This window comes from Asterias amurensis, chromosome 7 (genome assembly GCF_032118995.1).
Source record: "Asterias amurensis chromosome 7, ASM3211899v1".
NCBI lineage: Eukaryota > Metazoa > Echinodermata > Asteroidea > Forcipulatida > Asteriidae > Asterias > Asterias amurensis.
In genome coordinates, this window is record NC_092654.1 from 11,953,926 (window position 1) to 11,980,171 (window position 26,246).

Consider the following 26,246-nt stretch of genomic DNA (forward strand, 5'->3'; position numbering starts at 1 on the left):
GTATTAAACATGGGTGGCTCTTTATGCAGTACGAATCTACCACTTTCGGTGCTTTACAATGGGGAATTTGTTTTTCCAAACCGTGTCAAAACAGGGAATTATGTTTTATTTTTTGGAGATTGCAATTCTAAAGTGCAGAAAAAGTTGCCGATGGTGGGGGGGGGGGGGGCACCAGTATAAAAAGGTAAGTTTGATGATATTTCATGTGGTATAAAAAAAGACACTGTCTACCTGGTAATTAAGTAGAGAGTAATACAGACAAAGGGCCTTCTTATGTTTACCTCCATGGCAGATTATCTTTAATACATGGATAAGGGGGGGGGGGGGGGGGGGTGGGGACGCTGAAAGCGGGCTTATTGAGGGGCCGGGAAATGCAAACGAAAACTACATCTATAATTAGCAACACAGTGAATCCCCCCCCCCCCAAAAAAAAAAAAAAAAAAAAAAAAAAAAATGGTGCAGTGTGCCCCCCCTCCTAAAATAAAGTTGCTTAGTTGCGGCAACCTGCAGCGCTGCTGTATCTATGTTGATGGTTATGTTATGTATTGAATACTGCCTCTTACAGTCGGTAAAAATAATCACCATTGCACACAGCTTATACAAAGATATATAGGCAAAACATTAAACCTTATTTTATGATTTTTATATGCACTGGGCAAATGGACAGTACATTTACTCATTTGTTAACGAAAAAGCTTTTTTCTTTGTTTTCCCCTGGAGGGGGAAATTTATTCAAGTTTCTTCAATGTACAAAGCTACACAAACTACTGGTAAAGCCAACTACTTATAGAACGATACTAAGAGAGAAATAGCAAATTGCAAAAACAGGAAGTTTGATGATTATGCAAGGCATTTAGTTTGTACATAGCAATACAAAAGGCTCCCATTTGGTATTGAACTTATCTAAGTTGTTATTCTTAACAAAGATAATTTTTTCCATTACAAAATAATGATTTATTTCCTTTTTGATAAGAACAAATGAAGGCTTTCTGTCGTTCATCTTCATCCGATAATTATGAAAACGGCAAAGAATGAGAATTAAATTGAGAGCAGATCATTTTCTATTAAGTTCACCAAACAGCTTGGTCGTGTTGTCAAAATAAATGTCAATGTTCCGTGTATTAGTCAACCAGTGTTTTATCTGACGCCAAAAATACAGAGACACCTTGCAATTACAAAACAAGTGGACTAGTGTCGCTTCTTCCATTTTTACAAAAAGTACACAGATTAGAATTCTTCCGACCAATTTTAGAAAGAAAGGGATTTACACCCAGTATTCTATGCACCAATCTAAACTGGAACCAACGTAACTTGGTGTCACATGTAAAAGCTTTAATTGGTAACGGGCAATGGTATGGTGGCCCTGAAGGGACATCGCACATCGCAAATATCTTTGCAAAATGTTTGCGAAATCACAAAATATCTTTGCAAATATTTGCGATATCGCAAAATATCTTTGAGATTACAATGTATTCAATTACTAAAAGATCTCAGACCCGAAGCCCTTTTTGGGCATCTGAGAGGCGCAATGCAACAATGGTGTTTTTTTTTTCCTCTCATAAGGCTCTTGCAACTTCGAGGATCAGGACCACATCGGATCCAATTTTTCACATATCTGTTATAATGGGCCTATGCATTGTTGTGATAGGCTACACCAAGTGAGAATACTGGTCTTTGACATACCAAAGGTGCCCAGGGCAAATATTAATAAAATAGGCCTGTAAACGTCCAAACCTTCGCCGATGCATTCTCTTTTTCCTACTACCAAGTTGCTTGTAACTTTAGGCAAGAAGTTCACAAAGACACATTGCTGTCGGGTACTTTCATATATAATTTGCATTTTATTTACATCATAATATTTTGCAGCAGGTTACACTAATAATGGTACAAATTTAAATTCAAATCTATCTCCAGAGGGCGCTATTTATTTCTCTGATATTGTGCACCGCACTAAATGCTTACCACAACAACTAATGCTGAATTGAAAAAAAATAATATCCAAGCTGGACAGTTTACTTGGTCCAGAGTGTTCTCTTTTTGGATGACCTTTTCATACTTATTAAAATAAATATTCAAAAGTCACCCAAAGTGAGAATATCCCGGACCGAGTCAACTGGCCAGCTTGGAACACTTATAGCAAACAAAATGTGTAATTTAACTTTTACTGAGCCACTCTACCCAGAATGCTCCAAGTTTAACGTCAACAACCATGGATGTCATGACCTTCAAAAATCTTTGTATTTTCAGATAAAATGGTGGCCCATATTTGTTCAAGAGGCTTGTCACAGGATGTTTTATCTAACTTAGTGTGGTAAACTCTCCAACGCGTAGCTGCGTATTGAAAGGGTTGCGACATTTTGTAATGGCCACGTGGTTGTTGTACGGCATTTTGGTCCAAAACATAACCCAACCGCTGATCTACACTATCCGAATGGGAGACTTGAGGCGCTAGGTGGCAGCAGACTACCCATATAAATTTCCATTGTTTACGTATGTCTGAGCATGCGCACATTACCGAGGTAAGTCTGCTGCCACAAAGCGTCCTGAAAGTCTCCCATTGTCGACTACGGCTTTGACTGTTGCTAAGAACGTTGCTAAGGACGCCATATAATGCATGGTTGCAAGCAATCCAGCCGTACGTAGCCGTGACCTCCAATTCGGACATGGCCTGACAGTTTGAGCACAACCCAATGGGCAGTCTATAGTCTGGTACCTTGTATGCCCACATGTTTTTGGGGCGTGTTTTTTATTTTCAGAAAATGGCTTCCTGTCTCTACTCTCTCAATACATTAGACTGTAAAGCTATTTTGATAATGGGCATTTGACATTACGAAGAGACAGCGAATGTCTAATTTTTCGAATCGAAATTGGGCACTGGACGTTCACATAATATTGGAACAGCAGTGTCCATAAGGAAAATTAGAGATCCAATGTACCAACCGTACCTGAATATCCAATATCGAAATATCAAAGTAGACATTTGATGTACAAGGCTACTTGAATGTCCAATGTCCAATATCGATATATCAAAGTAGACATTAGCTGTACAAAGCTATGTGAATGTCCAATGTCCAATATCGAAATATCAAAGTAGACATTCGCTGCACAAAGCTAAGTGAATATCCAGTGTCCAATATCATAAACAGCTCGAATGGAACTCATAGCGTTTGCTTCAGCTCTATAATACCTAATTTGCATCTTGCTAGTTCATTCTATTTGAAAGGCACAAATGAGTATCTTAAATGATTCGTCACACACTGGGAAGTCAAATTAATAATCGGTGAAAAAGTATTTTTGCTCAAGATTTCGACAGCTCATCTTTTGGCGCGCTGTGGAAAAGAATCCTGATGTATCTGTTGCAACAGGGAACGTTCTATTGCTTGTCTAAGACTTACTATGTGCACTACAGAAAGAAATTCAGATTCGTTATCATCTATTAAATTAACTAAATTGGCCTATCATAGAAATAAACCATTCACAAATGAATGCAATTGTCCATAAGTCTGAGGCAAGATCATCCAACTCAATAAAATACTTCACAGTCAACTTTTTATGACTGTTTCTTCATCCCGGGAGGCAATATTTTCAGCAGTATAGAGTTGCCATCCACAACAATTTTAGCATAACGAAATTGCCACTTTTTTATAAATCGATTAAAAAAGGGAATCCTAAAAAAAGAATCAGAAAGTTGTTTATGATGGCAATTCTAAAGTGCAAAAGAAAAAGAATTGCGCCCGGGAGCGAGCCGTAACGGACATCCTATAGCGCCCTCTACCGTCATAAAACATTACTTGTAGTTGTTGTAAAAACAAAAATACAGTTCAGCACTGTATGTTTCTTGTTGTCTTTTATAATAAATAAAACATATCCAAAGCTGAATTGTTCGAAAAAGATACATATATATCAAAGGCACTCACTCATGGAATGTTTAAGTTCAATATTTGTATATTAGTTCATACAAAAATTAAGTTGAGGCCGCATTGTTAATGTCAGAGTTTTTAAATGGTTGTGAAAAGGCACTCTCATTTATAAATGTTGGCATGGCCTACCTCTGGCCATAGCATCCCTCATCAATTTCCAAATCTGACCAGTTCAGTATGAAGATTCAAATCATACTATTCCTGGACTTGTGTGCACCTTTTGAAAAAATAGGGTACCAGCATTTTGATGGTAACTGTCAATCCATCTATGACTGCGAGTCGTGACTTTAATAAAAAATTGCACAATGGAGTGTCATGACGTAGCGCACATCATCAATCCTGCTCATCTATGACGTCATGGAAATCGTTACTACCCAAGAGGCTTCCTTCCATCCCGCCTACCAGGGCAGACCTGCGTGCGTAAATGGGCGTGGACAGTGCAGCGAAACTCGTACTCCGCTCTCTCGGCTTTGGTGGGTTCGAATCCAAGTCCTGCTTCCCGACATTACTGGTTTTCCTTCTGAGTGTGAATTTCGGAGAGTTGGTGCTAGTCTTCTTCCTGTTCTTATGGTCCATGTACAGGCGCTCGAAGGCACCCACTACGTCGTCGTATGATTCTAACGTTGACACCTCCACGAAGGAACAGTTCATGGCCCTGGCCAACTCTAATCCTTCCTCTCTCTGGACGAGCCTGTCATACTCTAAGTCTTTCTTGTTTCCTACGATCAAGATGGCCTGGTCGTGGGAGCTGGACTTCCTACATCTCCCAGCCAAGAATGTTAGTCTTGTGACCTCTTCGAAGCTGCATCGGTCATTGATGGAATACGCGATGATAAAAGCATCGGCCCATTTCAGTTTCTCCTCGATTTTATCTTCCTGTCAAATGGAAATAAAATGAAAGTTTCTTAAAACTCGAAACAGGATTGAATTAAACACAGGACGGAGCTAATTGTGTCCCAAAACAAAAATCAGTTTTGCGGCATAAATGAAGTTATCTCAGTTAATATTTCGTAATGTTTGTCTTTCGTCTTCATAACCAGCAAAAGAAACTTTGAAAAACCACCAGAGTGTCGATTCAAGACTCACTCACTTGACAACCTTCATTGACTTCATCGTCGAGTGCGAGTTAAGTTAAACTTGAACAGTGGTCGACGTCTTCCGTTCTTCGAATGAACTGTCTGGATGCATCACTTTAAAGGCAACAGTGGACACTATTGGTAATTACTCAAACTATTAACCATTAGCATATAACCTTTCTTGGTAACGAGTCATGGGGAGAGGTTTACAGTATAAACATTTGTGAGAAACTGAAGTGACAGTTTTCGAGAAAGAAATAATTTTCCACGATTTTGATTTCGAGACCTCAGAATTAGATTTTGATGTCTCGAAATCAAGCATCTGAAAGTACACAACAGGGTGCCTTTTCTTTCACTATTATCTCGGAACTTCGACGACCAATTGAGCTCAACTTTTCACAGGTTTGTTATTTAATGCATATGTTGAGATGCTACAAGTGAGCAGACTGGTATTTGACAATTACCGATAGTGTCCAGTGTCTTTAAACGTACCAACATTCATGCACCAAACTGTCTGCACACTTTCTTTGTAAACCCACAGTTACTTTTGAAAAATAATGTTTCGGGGTCATACAATTAATAGATTTTGTAAATATTAATTATCAATCTATTCGAAACTGAGTCTCAGTTCTTCAACTTTAGGACTTCTAGGAGCGCCTCGTGAAAACTGGCAGCAAGTCGGTTTAGGAAAAAACGCAACCGTGTCGTGTCTTTAAGTGATGAGAGCGCCCTCTACCGCCGTTTCTGCCAGAAGGCTATCCGAATCGCTTTGGTCATTGGCTTCGGTTCTCTTTAGTTTTGTTCTCTCTACGTCACTGCGTCGTTACAAAGCTCTCAATCAAAACCAACACGCTTTCCCTGACAGGCCTCGATTCTTGTCAAGTGTTTGCTCATAAGATAAATCCATTACATACCTGTCCTGCAGTATCTAGAATCTCAAAGTCAACAGGAGTTGATTCGGTCTCAAAGAACATCCGATGTTTGTAGATGTTTTCTGTGAAAGAGTTGATAAAAACATACCACTAAGGTTAGATAAAAAAAAAAACACAAAAAAAACACTGGATGACCTTCTTACTCGGTTCAGTGTAAATGAGTTGGGGGGGGGGGGGGGTTGATTGTGCTTTTCATTATACCAGCATGGAACTTGAGACACTACGTCACGAGAAAGACATTACCGCCAAAGAGCTGTTGGTGCCTTTTATAATAGGCATCTGAAAGCACACAAATTTGTGCGACAAGGGTGTTCTTTCATTAGTCTCTTGTAACTTCGATGACCAACTGTCCAAATGTTTTCACAGATTAATTACTTTCTGCATATTAAATGTTGGGACACACCAAAGTGAGAATACTGGTCTGTGACAATTACTAGAGGCGTCCAGTGCCTAAGCAAAACCAAAGGTGTCACAAAAAGTGTTCAAATTCAGTTCGATTTATACAGTCACTAATGGCACTCATCACAGAGGTCAGTAGCGACACCTGCGACCGACAAGTTATCACCTAATCTAACAATCAGTGTTTTATTTTCAGCGAAGAATTTCACCTTGAAAGGAATAAAATGTGAATCTCGCGAGATAATACCACAACAAATATTGTGCCACAGCGCATCATGCGGAGAAGTTGGATTCTTCCAAAGTTGGATTCTTCTACCTCGTATTTATGAAGGAGAATGTGTATAATGTGGAAACCACGTCCCATTTACAATCTTCAAACTCCCGGGTTGAGTTGACCCGGATTCTGGTTCCGTGGGGTCCTGACCTAATCCCGGGTCAAGCTGACCCGTTACCCGGCAAAACTGACCAGGAAAGAGGACTAAAAACAAGCGGACAGATACTCAGTCAGTATGACCACGGGGGAGGTATTTACTTCCTCCATGGTTGGACAAATGTCTTAGTAATTTTGACACAGAAACCGGGTCATGGAACCCAGAAATGGGTCAATCTGGCCCCACGGGACCCGGGTCATTTCTGACCCGGAAGTTTTTCAGAGTGTACAATACGATCACATTTCGGTTACCGTAAATTGTCCCGAGATGGACCCAATAGAAGAAGTGTATCAACAGTTTAAGTGAACACTTTTCCCAAATTTTCTCCAAATTATGGTGCCAGCATATTCTAAAGGCAGTGGACACTATTGGTAATTACCCAAAGTAATTATTATCATGAAACCTTTCTCGATTACGAGTAATGGGGAGAGGTTGATAGTATAAGACATTGTGAGAAACAGCTCCCTCGAAGTGACATAGTTTTCGAGAAAGAAGTAATTTTCTAAGATTTTGATTTCGAGACCTCAGATTTAGAATTTGAGGTCTCGAAATCAAGCATCTGAAAGCACACAACTTCGTGTGACCATGGTGCGAAACGCGATTGAGCTCAAACTTTCACAGGTTTGTTATCTTATGCATATGTTGAGATACTCCAAGTGAGAAGACTGGTCTTTGACAATTACCAATAGTGTCCAGTGTCTAAGAAGTGTTTTAGGCCCATGGCCTTCCATAAAAAACAGTACAATTAACAACGTTGTAAATCAAACAACATCCGACTCTTGCCTACTAAAGTTGCACTCCGAAATAGTCTACCTCTGCAACTCTGTCAACTGGGACCAGGTGCAAACTTGATAGAGCTACTTAAACAGAAACAAATTGCTTAACATTTTGTGCTAAGCAAGAAATGAGCAGAATACCACCAGTCACACAATTATTTACAGGTGGCATGGCAGTTTGACTGGTAAACTTATTCTGGTAACCAGTAATTTGTATAGATGAAAAGTAGCTGCTTAAATGCCACCTGTAAATATTGTGTGACTGGTGGTATGCTCATTTCTTGTTTTAATAGCACAAAATGTTAAGCAATTTGTTTCTGTTTAAGAAGCTCTATGAAGTTTGCACCTGGTCCCAGTTGACAGATGCAGAGTAGACTATTTCGGAGTGCAATTTCAGTAGGCAATAGTCAGATGTTGTTTGATTTACAACGTTGTTTATTGTAGCAGATATGAAATTGGGCTCTGAACTTTCACAACTTTTCTGTATACCAAAACCTGACATGAAGTCCTTTACAACAATTTGACCATCTTCCCCTTACAAAATAGAAACACGTTATGTGTCTGGTTCGTCACCGCGCTCCCCCAACGGTCACACAACCTTCAACCCCGAGTTGAATTTTCGTAACGATCATTTTTGCATTCGAAACGAATTTATGGAATTGACCAACGGAGTCCATTGGCGCTTCGAGTGAACAATACATATAGACAAGGTCAAACAACTTATGTCTGCCAAGTTATTAACCATTGTTTGTGTCTGTGGTGATTAACCAAACACAACATGTAAACAACTCAGGCAGGTGAAATTAAATGGCTATTTATAGACTGAACTTAGCATACCTTGGCCCGATTTCACAGAGTTTCTTAACACAAAAAAATGTTAGCATGACATTTCTTCCTCGATATAAAACACGAGTACCAACCAAATATTCTTCTGTTTTGCTTACCCTGGTAATCCGGTTTTTATCTAGGAAGAAATTTCATGCTAAGCACATTCTTGTGCTTAGCAGCTCTATGAAATTGGGCACTTACCACTGTTCTAATTTATGTCATATTTTGATTTTAAAATCATTTAGGATTTTGTAACATCGGACCGAGCCCAATTTTATGACGCTGGTTGAGCGCAAAAAGTAGCTTTGGGCACAACAAAAATAGGCTTACCAAAATAAGGTTACCAGCCGAAACACATATCATTATAACATGGTATCCAGCCTTTTTTTCTAAGCGGAATATTTTCAGCGAAAATGCTCTGCTTAAATCAGCTCTATAAATGAAATTATGGTTTCAGTCGACAATTCAAAAACTAGTAATTGTATGTCTTCAAAAAAAAAGTCAGTTATTGAAATTATTGCGATTTTTGCATAGAAGTAGTTTTCTGTTTTAAAAGAAGAAAAGCTACAAAGACACCGTGTGAAAGCAATAATCTCTCATTTTATTATAATTGAACTGTTTTTCAAAGGGACGTGTCACATGTGACATTTAAGACACGTAAACATGACGTCGTCAAGTTGTGTAGTCTTTTTTTTGTGACCAGAGCATCAGTTATAGTCGCGAGATTGAGCCACTCGTTACTTGTTTATGTTTAATCAAGTGCGTATATACTTGTGCATCAGGCTAATATAATACACATGTTGAACATCTTCATTCATTCTGGAAATGATTATAGACTTCCCTGCTCGAATCTCCAAATACCCCATAACACCAATCCTGTGTAACATGTATATACTTTTCTTATACAGACCTATCACCAAAAATGGCAGTTAGAAAACACGTGCTGTGAAATCTGTAAGTTATAGGCACCAAATCTATAGACCCTCATCATGCTGCCTCCATCTTGATCGAGTTCAGTGTTGTATCGAACAACAACAATAATGAACGACGCTAATAATTGCAGTTAGGAACCAGACTATTTTGTTCTTCCAGGTAACAGTGATACCAATGGGAGAAATTCAAGATAGCTGTGCCGTGATTAAGGTATAGAAAGGACACGGTACATACCTAACGTTGGGTCATACTCGTAGATAAACCTTCTCGTCACAAATCGCACAGTCATGGCTGAAATTAAAAGGGAAAAAAAGCACTCGTTAAAAAAATATCATCAAATTCATTGATCACATAGTACTCGTCCAAAGCTGTAACTTCATTTCAAGCTATTCATCACGAATTATTTGTATTTTGTCACAAATTGATTGAAATACTATTTACAAATTGCTATCATTTTGTTTTCAAGATTTAAAAAACAAATAAAGTTGAAAAACAAGACTGAAAAGTGAATTTCATCGAAATACTATACAGTCTTAAACCTGATACTTCACGGAGATACGATTTTCTCCATGCCCCCTGATCATTGCCTTCGTGCCCTTGAAATGCTCAAGTAGAAATTTACAGTTTCCTCATGGTATAGGGTGCCCTTTACTAAAGGAGAAAATGCTTTGGTGCCCCTGCCCTTGTCAAAAACGAAGCATAGAGGTCTGTAGTCTTCGTTTGAGTGATTTTCTCTTTTTCGATATGCGCAAGAATGCACACTCTACTTCCCTCATTAAGCAGAAGTCCTGGAAAAATCAGGGTCAGGAAGGGCAATTAAAATTAAGTTTTCCAAGATGGTGCAAAGCCAGAGTTGATGGAAACCCCAACAAAAAGGAAGGACGAAACTATAGCTCAATTGTTGACCGGTTTCCATACTGCGTCATCAGAAGAAAGTCTGAATGTCTTCTGTACCGAAATGGCGGGGGGGGGGGGGATAGAAAAATAAGCAGGGGTATCGGTTTGAGGTGAACACCTTGAACAAAACAAAATTAGCTTTTGAAGTTAACGCCGAGCCTAAGTTGACAGACTGTGTCTCCTTCAACATCACAACAATGGAAACATTGATGTTAAAAAAAACCTGTTGATTTACTGACAACGAATTGACCTATTGATTGATTAATAATTGGTTATTAAATTTGCCAATATATTGACTGATTTACAGGTTTGCAAAGGCCTACAACATATTTGTTTGTTTGAACTGTGTATTTTCTCTCTTCCGACCCCACCCCCTCCCATGGGGGGGGGGGTAAGCATGTCCCATGGTCCGTCCGATGAACTTTACCAAAAGGGACATCTGCTTACCAGGATGAGGTTATCAGCCAAACTTTCATGGCCCAATTACATAAGCACACACACTTGGTTAGCATGATATTTCTTCAATTTGGTTGGCAATCTTGTTTTTAATCGAGGAAGAAATTTCATGCTAAGCAAATTTTTGTGCTTACAGGCTCTATGAAATTGGGCCCTGGTCACATGTACAATATGTGACTGGTGCACTGCAGAAACTGGCGTGTTAACATTTACACATTGGTGTTGTAACATAATAGATACCGAACAGAAAATCAAAATTAACATCATACTATGCGTTCAAACAACATCAATTGTTTTTAACATCCTATGGCGTAAATTGTGATTCTTTTGTTGGTATCTATATTTGACGCAACCGCATTTTTTTGCATTTTGTAACCTTTTTTTTTGGGAAACAGAAAATAACATTTTCTGCTTAATATTCTGCTTAAGAAGCTCTAAGAAATTGGGCGAAGAATCTTACGTGGTTCATTACACTGCACAAATCTCTGTTCAATTCATAATTACCATACACAGTGTTGAATCATTCGCAGCACAGGAGAGAAATCAGAGTTGAGCAAAAGGTGAGACTTTTGAGAGAGGTAGAGAAAGGATTCCAACCACAAAGGGCCAGGCATTCCTAGGAGATTTTTTTAGACACTGATCTAATTGCAATTTACCACTATATGAAAGTCTATGTCATGAAAGGGTGATGTTTACTTGGAAGCCCCGGGGGCACTGTTGTCCCACTACAAACACTTGAGGTGACCCCACCGCGGCTCATTATTCCGGCCACTCCGGAACCATCGGGAGGGTTTGATGGTGGAGTTCCATGGTTTGATACGACCGAGAGCATGTAATTAGTCACGACTTTCATTAGGTGGATTCCCCACTGGCTGACGTTTATTACAGCCTGGTCAGGAGATTAGACGTTGAAACAACAAACACGGAGTCCAGGTGTGGCAAAGAAAAGAATTCTATAAGAAGTTTGAGTTGAGACTTTCAGTTATGCTTCGTTTTTGAAGGACAATTTGAAAATGCGTTTTTTCCTTGGTAAAGGGCACCCTGTGAGGAAATTGTAAAATTCTACTTCAAGGAGCACGAAGGCAATCGCATTAATTGCATCCGTGTTAAGTATTGGGCCCGGAGTTATATTAAAGTCACACAGAGACTTGTTAACTAATACTACTCCATGACAGTTTGTAAATTGTACCGCATTTAAAAAAAAAAAAAATGTTTTGAATGTTTTTTTTTTCATTTATTAATTCTGGTTGTTCTGCCAATGACTTTTAGAAAATTTAACTCAATCATTTTACTATAGCCAATAACTAAATTGAGAGAAGACAGTTTAAGTTTTACGCAATCAAAAAAGTGATGAAAGAAGACAAAATCCCATATAAAATTTCAGGTGCCTGCCTGAGAAAGGCTCTATGCCTGAAGCCTTTTCCAGATTCGAATTTGTGGATGAAAAAAAAAATGAACAATTTACTTCAAAGGGTGCGTTTCTCGAATACTGATTTGAACACTCGAGTTAAGTTCTTGAACACCTGATAACGCACATTGGTACAATATACACTAATTACCATTTAAGTTTTCATGTCATTATTTTGTTAGAACAATTACCAAAAGTGAACCCTGCCTTTAATGAGTGACTCGCCCGCGGAGTAGAATTACATAATTGGAGAAAATGAAACCACAGAAGGGGGGGGGGGGGGGGAGGTGGGTTAAAGGTATGGTTACTATTGGTAATTACTCACAAAATTGTTTTAATTGGTAAAACACTTTTTTTGGTGACAGGCAATGGAATGAGAAACAGCTCCCTCTGAAGTAACGTAGTTTTTGAGAAAGAAGTAAACTTCAGTTCAACATTAAGAATTGATTTGGAGAACACGCGTGAGGCCTTGACAAGTATCTGAAAGCGCACACCTTTGCGTGACAAGGGTGTATTTTCTTCCATTATTATCTCGCAACTTCGACGACCAATTCAGTTCAAGTTTCGACGGGTTTGTAATTTTGTGTATGTTGAGATACACCAAGTGAGAAGACTGGTCTTTGACAATTACCAAAGGTGTCAAGTGTCAGACTGGGGAAATTCTCTCTTTGGTACCAACCGACTTTAATGTTGATAAATTGGCATTCAATAAAACGCACCAACAATTACTGTCTTGTTGTGTTGCTGGACGCGGTGTTAGGTGAATGAAAATAAAAGCTAGAACATCAAATCAATAAAACGCAGTTCAACTCGGGTTACAGTTTGGAGGAAAAATTGATTCTAAGAAATAGAGAATACAAATGGCCAAGCTATAGGAACGGAACGACCCCCGGTTTGTAAATTGCAATGGTAAAAAAAAAAATACTACAAACTCTAATCAATTGAAAGCTTAACCACACTATATACAAATATTAAGACGAAAACCTGCCGATCGCTAATTAATCCACATTCCAACCAAAAAAATAAACCAACTTCCGCGGGACACTCTTTTTTTGTTGTTAATTAGACAAAAAAATCCACCCGTCATTATTGAAAAAATAATAACTAGTTCTAAAGACTTCGTGAGGGCCAATTTGATCGTGATGGCCGGCGGGTACTACAACAGTTTTGAACCCCTCGCGCTGTTAGGCTTATTTATCAAGCCACCCAAGACCGGCAGCATTCTCGCGTCATTGTAAATCTTTGACAAGAGGGGGGGGGGGGGGGACACTAAAGAACTTTTACCGCAAGGAGGTTCTTGAAACCACTTTCAGGTCAAGTGTTCAACACTAGACGTCGCAGAATAGCATGAATGATAACACTTTATAGAATTACATGGATGGTGGGGAGGCCTGGGATTGTTACACACTTCTCTAAAACTGGTTCATGAAGTGTCAAGTAGGGGGACTATTTCAGCTTTTAAGTCAACGAGGTCTGTCAATCATTGTCGATGCCAACCATTCAATATACATTTTTTTAAAAGTATTTTTACGTACTACAGTAGGTTGTAATGTTGTTTTGTTTCGCTTATGACTGCTGGGGTCGATTTCACAAAGAGTTAGGACTAGTCCTAATTTATGACATGTAGTCCTTAGAGATATCAAAAACGTACAGCTAGTCTTAAGTTAGGACTAGTAACTCGTCCTAACTCGAGATAAGACTAGTCCTAACTCTTTGTGAAATCCACCCCAGATACTTCAAGGAGGCAACGAAGGCGATTGCCTCAATGCCCCTTGCCATTGCCTTGGTACCCTTCGAAATGCTCCAGGTAGAAGTTTACAATAGGGTGCCCATAACTCTTCAAGGAGAAAATGCCTTGGTGCCCTTGCCATTTCAAAAACTAAGCACAAGCCTCTGTTTCAGGGTTGATGCATTCCCAACTCTGGAGTTGTTGTTGCAGCGGACCAAGGGTACGGGGAAGGGAATTGCTGTATTTTTTTTAAGGGGGGGGGGGGGGCGGGGGCCGGGGGCCAAGACAATAGATTGGATATAATTGGATAAAGTAATGAAAAAATCCTCGGTTAGCTGGATTCATTTTTTTTTTTTTTTTTTTTTTTTTTGGGGGGGGGGGGTCTGCCCCCTCTCATCAAGCAAGCAAGAAAAGGTGAGTACCATGGATGATGAGGCAGGATTAGGAATCGAACTCTAATTGGATAACATGACAAAAAGCAGTCACTAAGACGACGAAGATGTCTTCAAGAAATAAGATAAGACAGCTCCTATACACCCAGTGCATCATTTATCACGGAGTCAATTACAGATCCTTGAGTTGGGACCGGGTCGAAAATACACTGTTTAAAACATCGAGGGGTTTCCCTTCTTCAAAAATCGACGCAGAAATAAATCTCCTGCACTTGCGCGGTTTCCCTTGCAACAACAAACATGTATTATATAAGACAGAAGATGTTTTTCTGTTCAAATTAAGGAGTCTTTTGGGAATAGAGTGAAGCCAATTTAGAAAATAATCACGAGGACGTTTGAGATGGGAATCTTGTGCATTTAGATTAAGTGAGTTTCTTTGTTTGTTGTGGGTTTTGAAAAAAACGTCTACATGGAGTTATTTCGACTTCACAGGGCTGATACTTCACGGAGGCAACGAAGGTGATTTCCTCAATGCCCCGAGGACATTCCCTTGGTGCCTTGAAATGCTCAAGTAGAAATGTACAACTTCCTCATAAGATGCCCTTTACCAAGGAGAAAATGACTTGGTTCCCTTGCTCTTACAAAAACGAATGATACAAGCCTGCTTCATCCATATCCAATTTGCCCATCCATATCTTCACCCATTTCTGCATTTTGGAGCTCGACCGAAGACAAACTTAACGTGTGAACACGACACTATTATTTGGATGGGTGATTAAAACGATAGTAGGGTACTTTCCCCATCCCCGTGGTGTACCACAGAAGGGCTCAGGAAAGTGTCTTCAAAGGCAGGTAATAACATGGACATAGAAGACAGTTGTTAGCTGTGGAGTATTACGGGTCCCATTGTAAATACCAACTACGTATGTGGACACACGCTTCAGGTGGGCTTGACTATCGAAGGACAAACACCCCCAGGCCGTTCTGAATCAAGTCAATAAAATACCGTTAGTCAAAATGCTAAAATAAGGAATGCCAAATACTACAACTGTACAAGTCAACAAGTGCAGCAGGAGCAATGTGGACATCTTTGTCGCACACCCTGCCTTCACTTACGCATTGTACATGTTGGCGAACAGTACAAAGCAACATACATGCCGAATTATTTCCCCATCAATGCTCTGTAATGATTAAAGACGTCCATTCATTAGGAGTATACGAGTATACTAGCGGGAGTATAACTCGAGAAAGAACACATTCATGTATACGACGAGGGGGGGGGGGGGGGGTATTACTCGAGGGGATTACTACTCGAGTACAAGTACGAGTACAAGTGGGAGTATTACTCGAGTACGAGTAGTGAAGAGTATTACACGAGCACGAGTATTACTTGAGTCAAGTATCCTACTCGAGTACGAGTACTAGTGGGAGTATTACTAGAGTATGAGTATCCTAAGAGTATTACACGAGTACTGAGTATTACTTGAGTCAAGTATCCTCTCGAGTTCGAGTACTAGTGGGAGTATTACTCGAGCCCGAGTAGTGAAGAGTATTAGACGAGTACTGAATATTACTTGAGTCAAGTATCCTACTCGAGTATGAGTACTAGTGGGGGAGTATTACTCGAGTACGAGTACTAGTGAAGAATATTGTACGAGTATGAGTATGAGTTTGTTTTACTCGAGTACCAGTACTGGTGGATTGTAACTCGAGTATGAGTACTAGTGAGAATTATTATTTGAGTGGGAGCACTTGTATTACTCTGTATGGGTACCACAACACTATTTACTAATACTAAAACCGAAAAAGGCTTGGCAATGCAGACAAGTGGAGACTAAAAGTATAGTATAAGAAATACAGAACGAATCCACAAGTTAATGGCGTGACTTAAGTCTTGAGTATGAAAATAGTGCTACCACTTGAGTTAAAAAAAAAAGTTGGCGAACCCGTCACTCCTAATACGAAATGACAGCCATGTTTACATCATGATGGTAACATAAACAAATATGGCGGAACGGTGTCAGGTCAGTTTTTGGATACCAGTTAAGACATTCACAGAGACAGCAATGTTATGTCTTAAACAATACAAGTCGGAGCCGGACTTGCGTAAAAAGTGACATCCCATTAAATAAATGGAGAGCTGTCAATCAAAACCAGGGATTGGCTAAGAATTGCCGTGCACTAATTCAATGCCATGTTGTGGTTTGTGGTGGAGACTTAAATGACTAAATGAAGACTGACAGGTAACTGTCTTCTCACTGGGATCTTCTCCAGTCAATAATATGCATTGCAACTTATTATGAACGGAGTATTCTTGCATTAAAGAGACTATACACTATATGGCAATTGTCAAAGACCAGTCTACTCACTTGGTGTATCTCAACATATGCATACAAACCTGTGAAAATTTGAGCTCAATTGGTCGTCGAAGTTGAGAGATAATAATGACAGAAAAACACCCTTGTCACACGAAGTTGGGTGCTTTCAGATGCTTGATTTCGTGACATCAGAATCTAATTCTGAGGTCTCGAAATCAAAATCGATAATTACCTCTTTCTCGAAAACTCGTGACTTCAGAGGGAGCCGTTTCTCAGTGTTTTATATACTATCATCCTCTCCCCATTACTCGTTACCAAAGAAGTAAGTTTTTTTGCTAATAATTATTTTGAGTAATTACCAATAGTGTCCACTGCCTTTGTGTAGTCAGTGTTGTCAACAGAAATTACAGATGTTTCAAGTTTGGTAAAAGGCCAACCAGCTATTCATTGGGATCTTCCCCAGTCAATGCATTGCAAATTATTATGAACAGAGTATTCTTGTATTGCGTTTTCAGTGTAGTCAACAGAAATTACAGATGTTTCAAGTTTGGTATCAATTATATTGTTGCGCAAAATATATTCCTGTTCTACATTTGCTAAATCATCTAGGGCGAGGACATGGTGTAATTATGTAAATTCCTCCCGACTAACAATCGCTCCAAAACAATGGAGCATATCATCATTGCGTAGCAGTGGATTTCTATTGTTATTTTATTATGGTTTATTTATAAAAAAAAACTGCTCATTGTAGCCTACTGGCTGAATTACAAAACAGTGTACCTTAAAATCAAAAGGATTAGCCTACAACAGGTATAGTATTTAAAGTAAATAAAAACAGTGAATTGGAATAGTCCAAACTTTTTATAAGCTTCCATTTTCTTTAAAATACTGGTATCCCGGTATTGCCCAGACTTTTTCAGCACAAAAAGTGGATTAGACTGGATATAAAAAAAAACAGCAATCCTCTTTTGGCAATGTAAAGACAGCTCTATGCTTTACAGGCAAGTAAGTGATAAAAAGGGGTTCGACAGAGATGCTTTTGGGCGGGAATAAAAGGATACCACGGTTCGCTGCGTATTGGTGGTGAGGATTTCAAAATGGGATCAACCCCCCCGCAAGTAATGTGCGAAGGAATTTGTCATCTCAGAATCAAAGATGTTCTTTTGTTGTATCATCTTAAAGCCGAGGTGTCGCCGGTATAGTGCAGGAAACCTTAAACATTCAAGCAGTCTATTTTTAAAGTTAACTGTTCCAGTGTTGCTTTTATGTTCATAAAGCCACAGTGGTTGGTGAGTGTCTCAATACAACTGTGGGAAAGCCAAGACGTTCCAGAAATCGAGAAGAGGAACTGTTATTTGCTTCAAAACCTGTGTGGCAGGAGTTCTGCCTCACCACACCCTCTTACAGCAAACTGAGCAAATTTCTACTAGTAGCGCTCTCTTTTGAATCATACTTCAGTTTAATTTCCGGTGTGGGGGACAGAATCTCAGATGGAAAGATTTCCATAATAGGTCTTCGGAAGGGTTGTGTGTGATAACAGATCGAGCCAAAACAAAACATTTCAACATGAAGTTTTCCACTGAAACTTTAAGTTTGTCACCGAAATTTGTTGTCCTGTAAAGTTTATGATTGGACAACCAAAGGAAGGTGCTGCACACAAACCATATAAATGTATAGTGTCAAAATAGAATTAGCTGTTGTAAACAACATCGAAGGCTAAATGACAACACACTTAACATGAACAGGTAACTAAGTGCAATATAATTATTACTAGATCAAAAGAACATGTCAGATTGTATAAAACATTTCCGCCAACCTGTCCCTTAGCTGCACATTTAGGTCTCATACCTGACATCAACCTTCACTGTGTGCTTGTTTTATTAATGAGCAAATAGAATTGGCTGTTGGAAACAACATCGAGTCTTTCTCGAAGGCTACAATGACAACACACTCAACATGAGCAGGTAAAGAGTAACATAAAGAAGTGTCCCTTTTGTAAATCAATGACACATGCCAATCTTCTACTTGGTGACTACTAACTGGCATGTAATGAACACTCGATATATATTTCAGTCATTGGTTCAGTCTCTCTCGAGACTTAAACAAGAGTATAAATGGCGGACCTTCTGAAGGGCTTTTCGACGAACAAGACTCCGGTGCTGGCCTCGCTAACACGTAATCCGCTCCCTACAGTGTAAATGTAACACGTTGGATACAGAATGGGTACATTTTGGGGCAAATGGACTCAGAACCATAAGTCCATCGACAAAGTAAGTGAACAATTTAATCCATATTAAAGTCCACTGAGGTCGTAGAGGTTGTTTTTCTCAGTCTTTTGCTCTAAGTTTTTTTTTTAAGTGTGAGAATGTGTCACCTAAATACACGTCTTTCCTTTGGCAGTTGATCCCACGAGACGGTTTTACAACTCCACTTTGAACTGCAGCTCTCAATCAAGAGGGCTAGATCACATCAAAGGAACTGGACACGTTTGGTAATAGTCAGAGACCAGGATTCGCACTTGGTGTATCTCAACATATGCATAGAAAAACAAACCTGTGTGTCTTCAGATATCTAATAAAAGGCTTCGGGCCTGAAAAGTGAAGTCTGTTAATATGTGAGTGAGAGTTGAAGTTACCTCTATCTAAAAAAACCTACGTTTCAGGGGGAGCCGTTTCTCACAATGTTTCAATTTCTATACTATCAACAGCTCTCCGGTGCTCGTTACCAACTAACTTGCTAACAATAACTTTGACTTATTTTAACAAAAGCGTCCAGTGCCTTTAAAGAGGTTGCACAAAATGGACGTCTGTATGGGTGGTCAGGAATCACGCACTCGCACTAGTCCGGGAGCCCAGCCAAGCTCTGTCACACTTTGAAATGCAAACGGTTTTGAAGTGGGGTTAACTGTTCCTTGCTCTATGGTCTATGCCGAGACAACTTCTTACTGAGTGGTGCCGTGGGGTGGGGGGGGGGGGCGTTGACGATGCCCGAGCTTTGAGTTCACAATCAAGAAATCTCGAAATCCACGTTTTCGACAGTTCACAGAAAGTTCAAGTGAGGCATCAATATATTAGGCCAATTTATAAGGAATATAAAGGTTGTCTTATATGGCGTTTTCTTTTGATGGGACGTGTCGATTTACGGCGTCTTGAACATCAATCAACAGGCACTTACGTCTTGGGTCAGTTCTTGAGGAGATTGCGGTCAATAGTAAAAAAAATATTGAAGACAATGGGCTGGAGAAAAAATGCCCCATATGTTAACACGATCGGACGAGTTGGTCTAAAAAAAAAGCGTTTGAAACCGTTTGTTATAAAATGCATATAGTTGGAAAGATGTTTTAAAAGTAGAATACAATGATCCACACAAAGTTGCCTCAAAATTGCGTGATTTTCCGTTTATGGGAGTCAAAAAATTGACTTCCATAAATGGCCGACCATGTTAGTCGACGGGGTAAAAGGAAAACCATGCAATTTCTAGGCATGTTTGTGTGGATCATTGTATTCTACTTTTAAAATATCTTTCTCATCATATGCATTTTACAACAAACGGTTACAAACGCTTTTCAAAGGCCAACCCGACCGATCAAAGGCAACGTGTTCCTTTAATTTGGGGTGCTTGCTATGTGGACTACCCTTCCCACGATAAGTATTCTGGGATAAATGTTATGGGTTGTTCATGTTCAGTATTATGTTCTGTAACATGCACCACCAATCCCACCAGGGACTAATACAGCAATTCGGTAATGGTCAAGAAATTTACTTCAAGTGCCACGACTGGGACTCGAACCCACACTCTACTCATCAGAACCAAAAAAGTTTTCAGTCCGATGCTTTTAGACAAGGGCAGCACAACTATTACCCTCGAGCAAGGAATCTAACGAGTTAAACTTTGATCTGGGCCCAATTTCATAAAACCTGTAAGCACACAAGTTTGCTTAGCATGAAATGTATTCTTTGATAAAAACAAGATTACCAACCAAACTTTAATTTGTTGCATATTGCTTGTTACTGACATTCAGCTGTTGTCTGCGTATCCTGAAAATTACGTGGAAATTTGGTTGGTAATCCTGTTTTTATTAAGGAAGAAATTTCATGCTAAGCAAATTTGTGCTTACAGGCTTTATGAAATTGGGCCCTGAGCATAGAGCAAGGAAGGATCAAGTGGCCAGGCACCCATTGAATTGAAAACTCCAATTTTATTGACTTCAAATCAATGAAAACAAAAAATCACAAATATTGGTCTGTTTTTAAAGAATGAAAACCAGCTGGACTCGGCAGGGGGAGAGATCAACTGTTAGTCTAAACATAATTAACCCACTAAGTATTTGCAATACTGTTTTTCTTTAACCTTACGTTGTTTTGTCTATAAAAAAAAACTTTAATTATGTTTACTGCAAGAAAAGTGGGTTACACACCACCTGTTGAATCAAATGCAAACATACACAAAGTTCTCTGCAAAGAAACCGTTGAACAAATTGACACCCCGTCAAAACCAAACCTGAAGTCCGGTATCCACGCAAATGATTCTCCAGAGGTATAATGTACATGTACTACTATGTCCCTGATACTTCACGGAGGCAACGAAGGTGATTGCCTCCATGCCCCCTGGTCATTGCTTTGATGCCCTTGAAATGCTCCGGTAGAAATTAAAAAAATTCCTCATAGTTTGCCCTTTACCAAGGAGAAAATGCCTTGGTGCCCTTGCCCTTTCAAGAACGAGGCATACCGGCCTGATTCAACCACACAAGAAAGAGTCTTTCCCTAAACCAGGAACGAGCTATCCAGAAACAAATTTTGACAAGCGGAACTGCGAGGCACAAAGCCACCACAAAAGCCAAAAAGCCCAATTCAGCGGGGAACACCCGCATACAATACACTCCTTACCGCACTGCAACGGTTTCTGTTCTCCCTCGGGAGGCCTCCAGACTTTATTCCACTAACAAAAAACTCCCCGTTGTAGGTTTTCTCCTTTAGAAGATCCTTAAAATGACAACTTAAAACAAGCCTTCGGAAATAAATAACCCTACACCCATCCTAACAAAACCTGGGTTTTTTCTTTCTAAAGTGCATGGATTTACCTTAAAGACGACCCAAGGGACCGATTTCGGCAGATTGGATTTGTCCGTGATAACCGCTCGTTACAGAGAGAACTGGTAGATTATTGTGAAGTGGAGCAGGTCCTTAATGGTGGGCCCTTGTTCCTGGTTTTTCATTCAATCAGGTAAAAAGCAACATTGTTGCAAGTGACATTATTAGCCAAAGGGCGACTAAGACCCGTTATTTGTTGGTCACGCGAAATAATGGTGTTTGTATTACTAAACTAAACAGATAAAAAGCACATTATTAGCGCTGGAACTAATACGGCCCATCTCACGAAGCAGAGGTGGGATCTTTTTAAGTGGGTGAGCACTATAGAATATTGAGGAGGTAGCTATAGGGAGCAATGATTTTCAGAACAAAATACACGGTAAATCACTTGATCAAGTGCAATGTATGTACGATATACATCAAAATCGTATTGATATGCATGGCAGTAATGATTTTAAGCGGATTAGATGCATAACGCATTGTCCTTGGATATATCTTTGGTGGGTGATCAAGATTATCGCCAGTTCCTTAAACCCTTTTCAAAAATCCAACTGCATTTTCCCGCCAACTACATGCCCTAAATATCATTTCTACCTTGGGTTCAGTTATTTTGCTGTTCTCTTCAAACAAGGTCGTTCCTGTTATGGTGTTTAAAGGGTAATTTGGCCAGAACCAGTGATTATGTTAAAACAAGAATCGACTGTATTTTTGCCGAGGCGTCTTCGAGTGTGGGGGTTGGGGTTGGGTGTGGGTGGCGGTTGGGTGTGGTGGTGGCTCGTACGTCAATCCTTGATGTGCCACCAGATCTACCGGTTGGCACTGCCTGTCAGTGTTAGGGTTGCTTACTTATTCTAGATCCTGTATTTGATACACACGCAGTCAGAAAAAAATATATTTAATAAGGGTAATTCCTAAACAAACAGGTGAAATGTTTTAATCAAACCGATTCCCCTTGTGAAGTGATACACAAAAGGTGTCAATTTCTACTAAAAAATCAAAATTCGCCACTTAATATAATAGTGTGGACAAAATGAGTGCAGTCTAAATTTTGTACAATGCAAAATTGCTGGGCGAAATCGTTACTTGTAGTGTCACACTGTTCCATGAACAGTACTCCAACGTGACATGAAAGACTCACCCCAGACCATGGAAGCAGCTATTTCTACCTCCATATTCAGACACAAAAGACAATGTCACATCGGAAGAGGTATCTCATCATTCACACCTGGGCTAGTCCATGTCTTTCCATGACTTATCGATCATCTGGCGACCTCCTCCTGGCCTGATTTAACGGGGACAAAACTACCTTTAAGTGGACATGAAAGGGTTGAGCATCCCTTTGATAACTCCCAGAGTTTCATCCCAATCCTTATACACATACTAAAGAAGACAAAGGGTGGGGAATGTTGCTATGTTATTCCCCAACATGAATGGCTGGCCTCGACGGGAGGCCACATCATTATTTGGAGTAGGTCCTACATACCAATAGTGGCGTTCAGTCGCATAACGGTTCATTCATTAACTGTAAAAACTAGAAACTGATACAGGTCAAAGTTCTATTTTTGGAAGCCGCAATAACTGAGTAAGGTTATCAAAACTTATAAACAGTACTGTGCATGAAAGCCACATTGTGACACTTATCACAGTAGTGTTAAACCGAAACATACACCAAATAGTTAACGGATACTATAAGTTAAGTAAGCCTACAACCATCCATGACGAACTGTAATAGTGGAATCGAAACAGACACCAAACAGTTAACGGCTAATTAAAATCGTCGTATATACATAGTATATAGAGAAAAATATAAGTCCCAAATCACTCTACTACACAAGTACAACAAAAAAGAAAGAAAAAAAGAAGGAGAAAACGGGCATACTGTAAACAAGTAACCAACATCAAAAGGTAAAACACCATGGACCATATAAATCCATCATCATAAAAACTGTGTGATGGTTCATTTATTTAATGCTGTGTTTACTGAAACTTGAGAGCAGGCAAGAACATATCGTCAATTAATCAATCGGTGTTATCTCACATCTCATGAAAACGACACAACAAAAAATTATTCAATAATTCCAATTCATGAAAACCCACCAGGCACCAGGAAGGACTTCCATAAATTATACGAAAAAAACAAAAACTGCAGTACTTCGCCCACATATAGATTTATTAAGTGTTGACTCTTTGAAGATTAAAGAGGAAGTGGATGTTGCCAAACTCAAATTGATAGCATAAATCAGAGGCTCTTAAAATTCTCGACCGTCCAGCAGCACTCATAAAAGCTCTTTACGGTGACTGAGCTGATGGGAAGTCGAGAGAATTTTTCGGGTCAACTTTTATCCATGGTAACCCCATCACACCGAACTCGTTCTCACTACCTGAATAAATGTAAAGTCTTGTTACAAGACGATATTACGTGTACGGCGAGGAAGGGGAGAGGGATCGTTATAATTGAGTGATAGGGTGAATAGCAACGTCTTGAACCGAGACTACATTTTTCAGAACGTATTGAGAATGAGTTCTGTGTGATGGGGATATTACTCTACGGCGTGAAACCAAATTTATTGTCATTTTCCTCGGACCAACCAAATCAATATCGAGGCCTTGAGGCGACATTGGGTAGATTGCCAGCCTTAACAGAATGAATTTCGAATCTAAAACGCAAACTGGTGTAGTGACGTGAGAAGACATTTCCGAACACTCTCACTACATTAGTTAGACGCGATACGTATTAAAAAATAATGATAATCAGCGGTTAACTCGGTAAGATTTGTGATAGCAAGTCCTGCAGTCTAACCACTAGACCACAGTTTGTTTTCTTCCTGACTGGATCATTACGTTTTAAAAAAAAAAGGGGGGGGAAGGTGTTCGTTTACATAAACTCAAACACTTCAGTTGGTAGCAGACAAAGTAATGCAAGACGTTTAGACCTTCATAAACCTTATCGCAAATACCAATGCGCAAGCGCAGACTGTTGAATGACGTGCATTGTGGGATATATATGGATCAAATTTGGATACAAGCAAGTACACAATGCACCTAATTCCAAGCTTTACGCGCGCGCCCCGGTATTTGCGAAAAGGTCAGTTGGCGCCATCAAGGCAAACCATATACAAGTTATTGGTAGGATTCGGACCCCACAACTTTGTGATGGCAAGTCCTGCAGTCTAACCACTGGTTTGAACCTTTTCAAATTGGTTCATTACGTAAAAAAACAGGGGGGAAAGGTGTTCGTTTGTTTTTCTTCCACAAACTCAGACCCTTCAGATTGAAAGCAGACAAATAAATACAAGACGTTTAAAACATCATTGGCGCCAACATGGCAAACAAGAAAACACCGGGGTTTTTATTTGACAAAGAGTTGAAGTCATCGCCAGATCAGAGCGGCTCGGACTCCCATGGGGGGACAGTGGGCACACGGTGACCGGTTTAATCCATTTCACTTTTCCACCATCTCTTTCAAGACGCCTTTTCTTCTTCAAATGGGATTAGCGGAAAAGAAAAACTCAAGAGAGAAGAGAGTGAGAATGATGCATCCATGTTTTGTATACAGCAAGTCAACAATCCCTTCATATAGGGTCACGCGTCATTTAATTGCCTGTGTTGGTTTACGCGAACAAAGACCATACAAACTGAAGACGAGAGTTTCTACGTAAAAAACCTGTTGAAGTATTGGGGATTTCAAAGACCTCCATTGGTGAAGATGTAAACTGGACACAAACACGAATGAATGCATTTATTTTAGAAGTTTGATAAGAGGCCCGTTGGGTATAGAATAAATGTGTAGAATCTTGATAACTTGAGAGATGTAAACATCTTTCAATATTGACTAAAGGCAAATACAAGATTGGTTATAGGGTTAAAAGCTTCATTGTTTAATTTTAGCATGAAACCTTACGGAGTAAAATGAAGTAAATTTTTAGATTTATTCATGTGAATGATTTCCCTCTGGATTGAAGTGAGTCATAAATGACATTGAGAAAACCGTAGGCTATCTGAAACCCTTAAAAAAACGCTACAGCTAATTTCGGTTGTTACAACCAAATAAGGACAATGTGTTTATAACCTTTATGCTGAACATGTTTGCATGATTTTGCACTATTTTCTTCAGCCTCACACAACGAATTAAACCCAAATTATCACAGGTTTGTTATTTCATGTACATAATTGATCACACAAATATGAACACTGTCTACAACTACTATCATATCTACCAATCCTCTATTATATACCCAAACTGACCGTAGGGTGATTTAAAGGCACTGGGGTGGACTAGTCTTATCTCGAGTTAGGACCATTTACTCGTCCTAACTTAGGACTATCCATGCAATTTGTATATCTTATAGGACTAACTCTTTGTGGAATCGACCCCTGGACACCTTTTGGAAATTGTCAAAGAGCAGTTTTTCTCACTTGCTGGATCCCAACACTTTGCATACAAAAACGCATCTGTGAAAATTTGAAGTTACAAGAACAAACACCAATGTTGCACAAACTTGTGTGCTTTACAGATGCCTAAAAACTACTTCAGCATGCCTGAAATCTTTTGAGTGTGAAGTTACATCGTTCTCAAAAACTAGGTTACTTCAGAGGGAGCTGTTTCTTACATAGTTTTATACTATCAGCAGCTCTCCATTGCCTGTATTCCCAGGCAAGTT

At 39.5% G+C, this 26,246-nt stretch overlaps 1 protein-coding gene across 2 annotated transcripts in view; it reads right to left on the bottom strand.

The window, feature by feature from the left end:
• Nucleotides 1-1,571: 1,571 nt before the first annotated feature.
• Nucleotides 1,572-26,246, bottom strand: part of LOC139940074 (ras-related and estrogen-regulated growth inhibitor-like) — a 33,764-nt gene continuing 9,089 nt past the window's right edge. For both annotated transcript variants that reach the window (XM_071936310.1, XM_071936309.1), the window contains exons 3-5: nucleotides 9,530-9,586; nucleotides 5,911-5,990; nucleotides 1,572-4,796 (exon numbers count right to left, since the gene is read on the bottom strand). In XM_071936310.1, coding sequence (XP_071792411.1) covers nucleotides 4,254-4,796; nucleotides 5,911-5,990; nucleotides 9,530-9,586 — 680 coding nt within the window. In that variant the 3' untranslated portion in view covers nucleotides 1,572-4,253. The remainder of the gene's footprint in view (nucleotides 4,797-5,910; nucleotides 5,991-9,529; nucleotides 9,587-26,246) is intronic.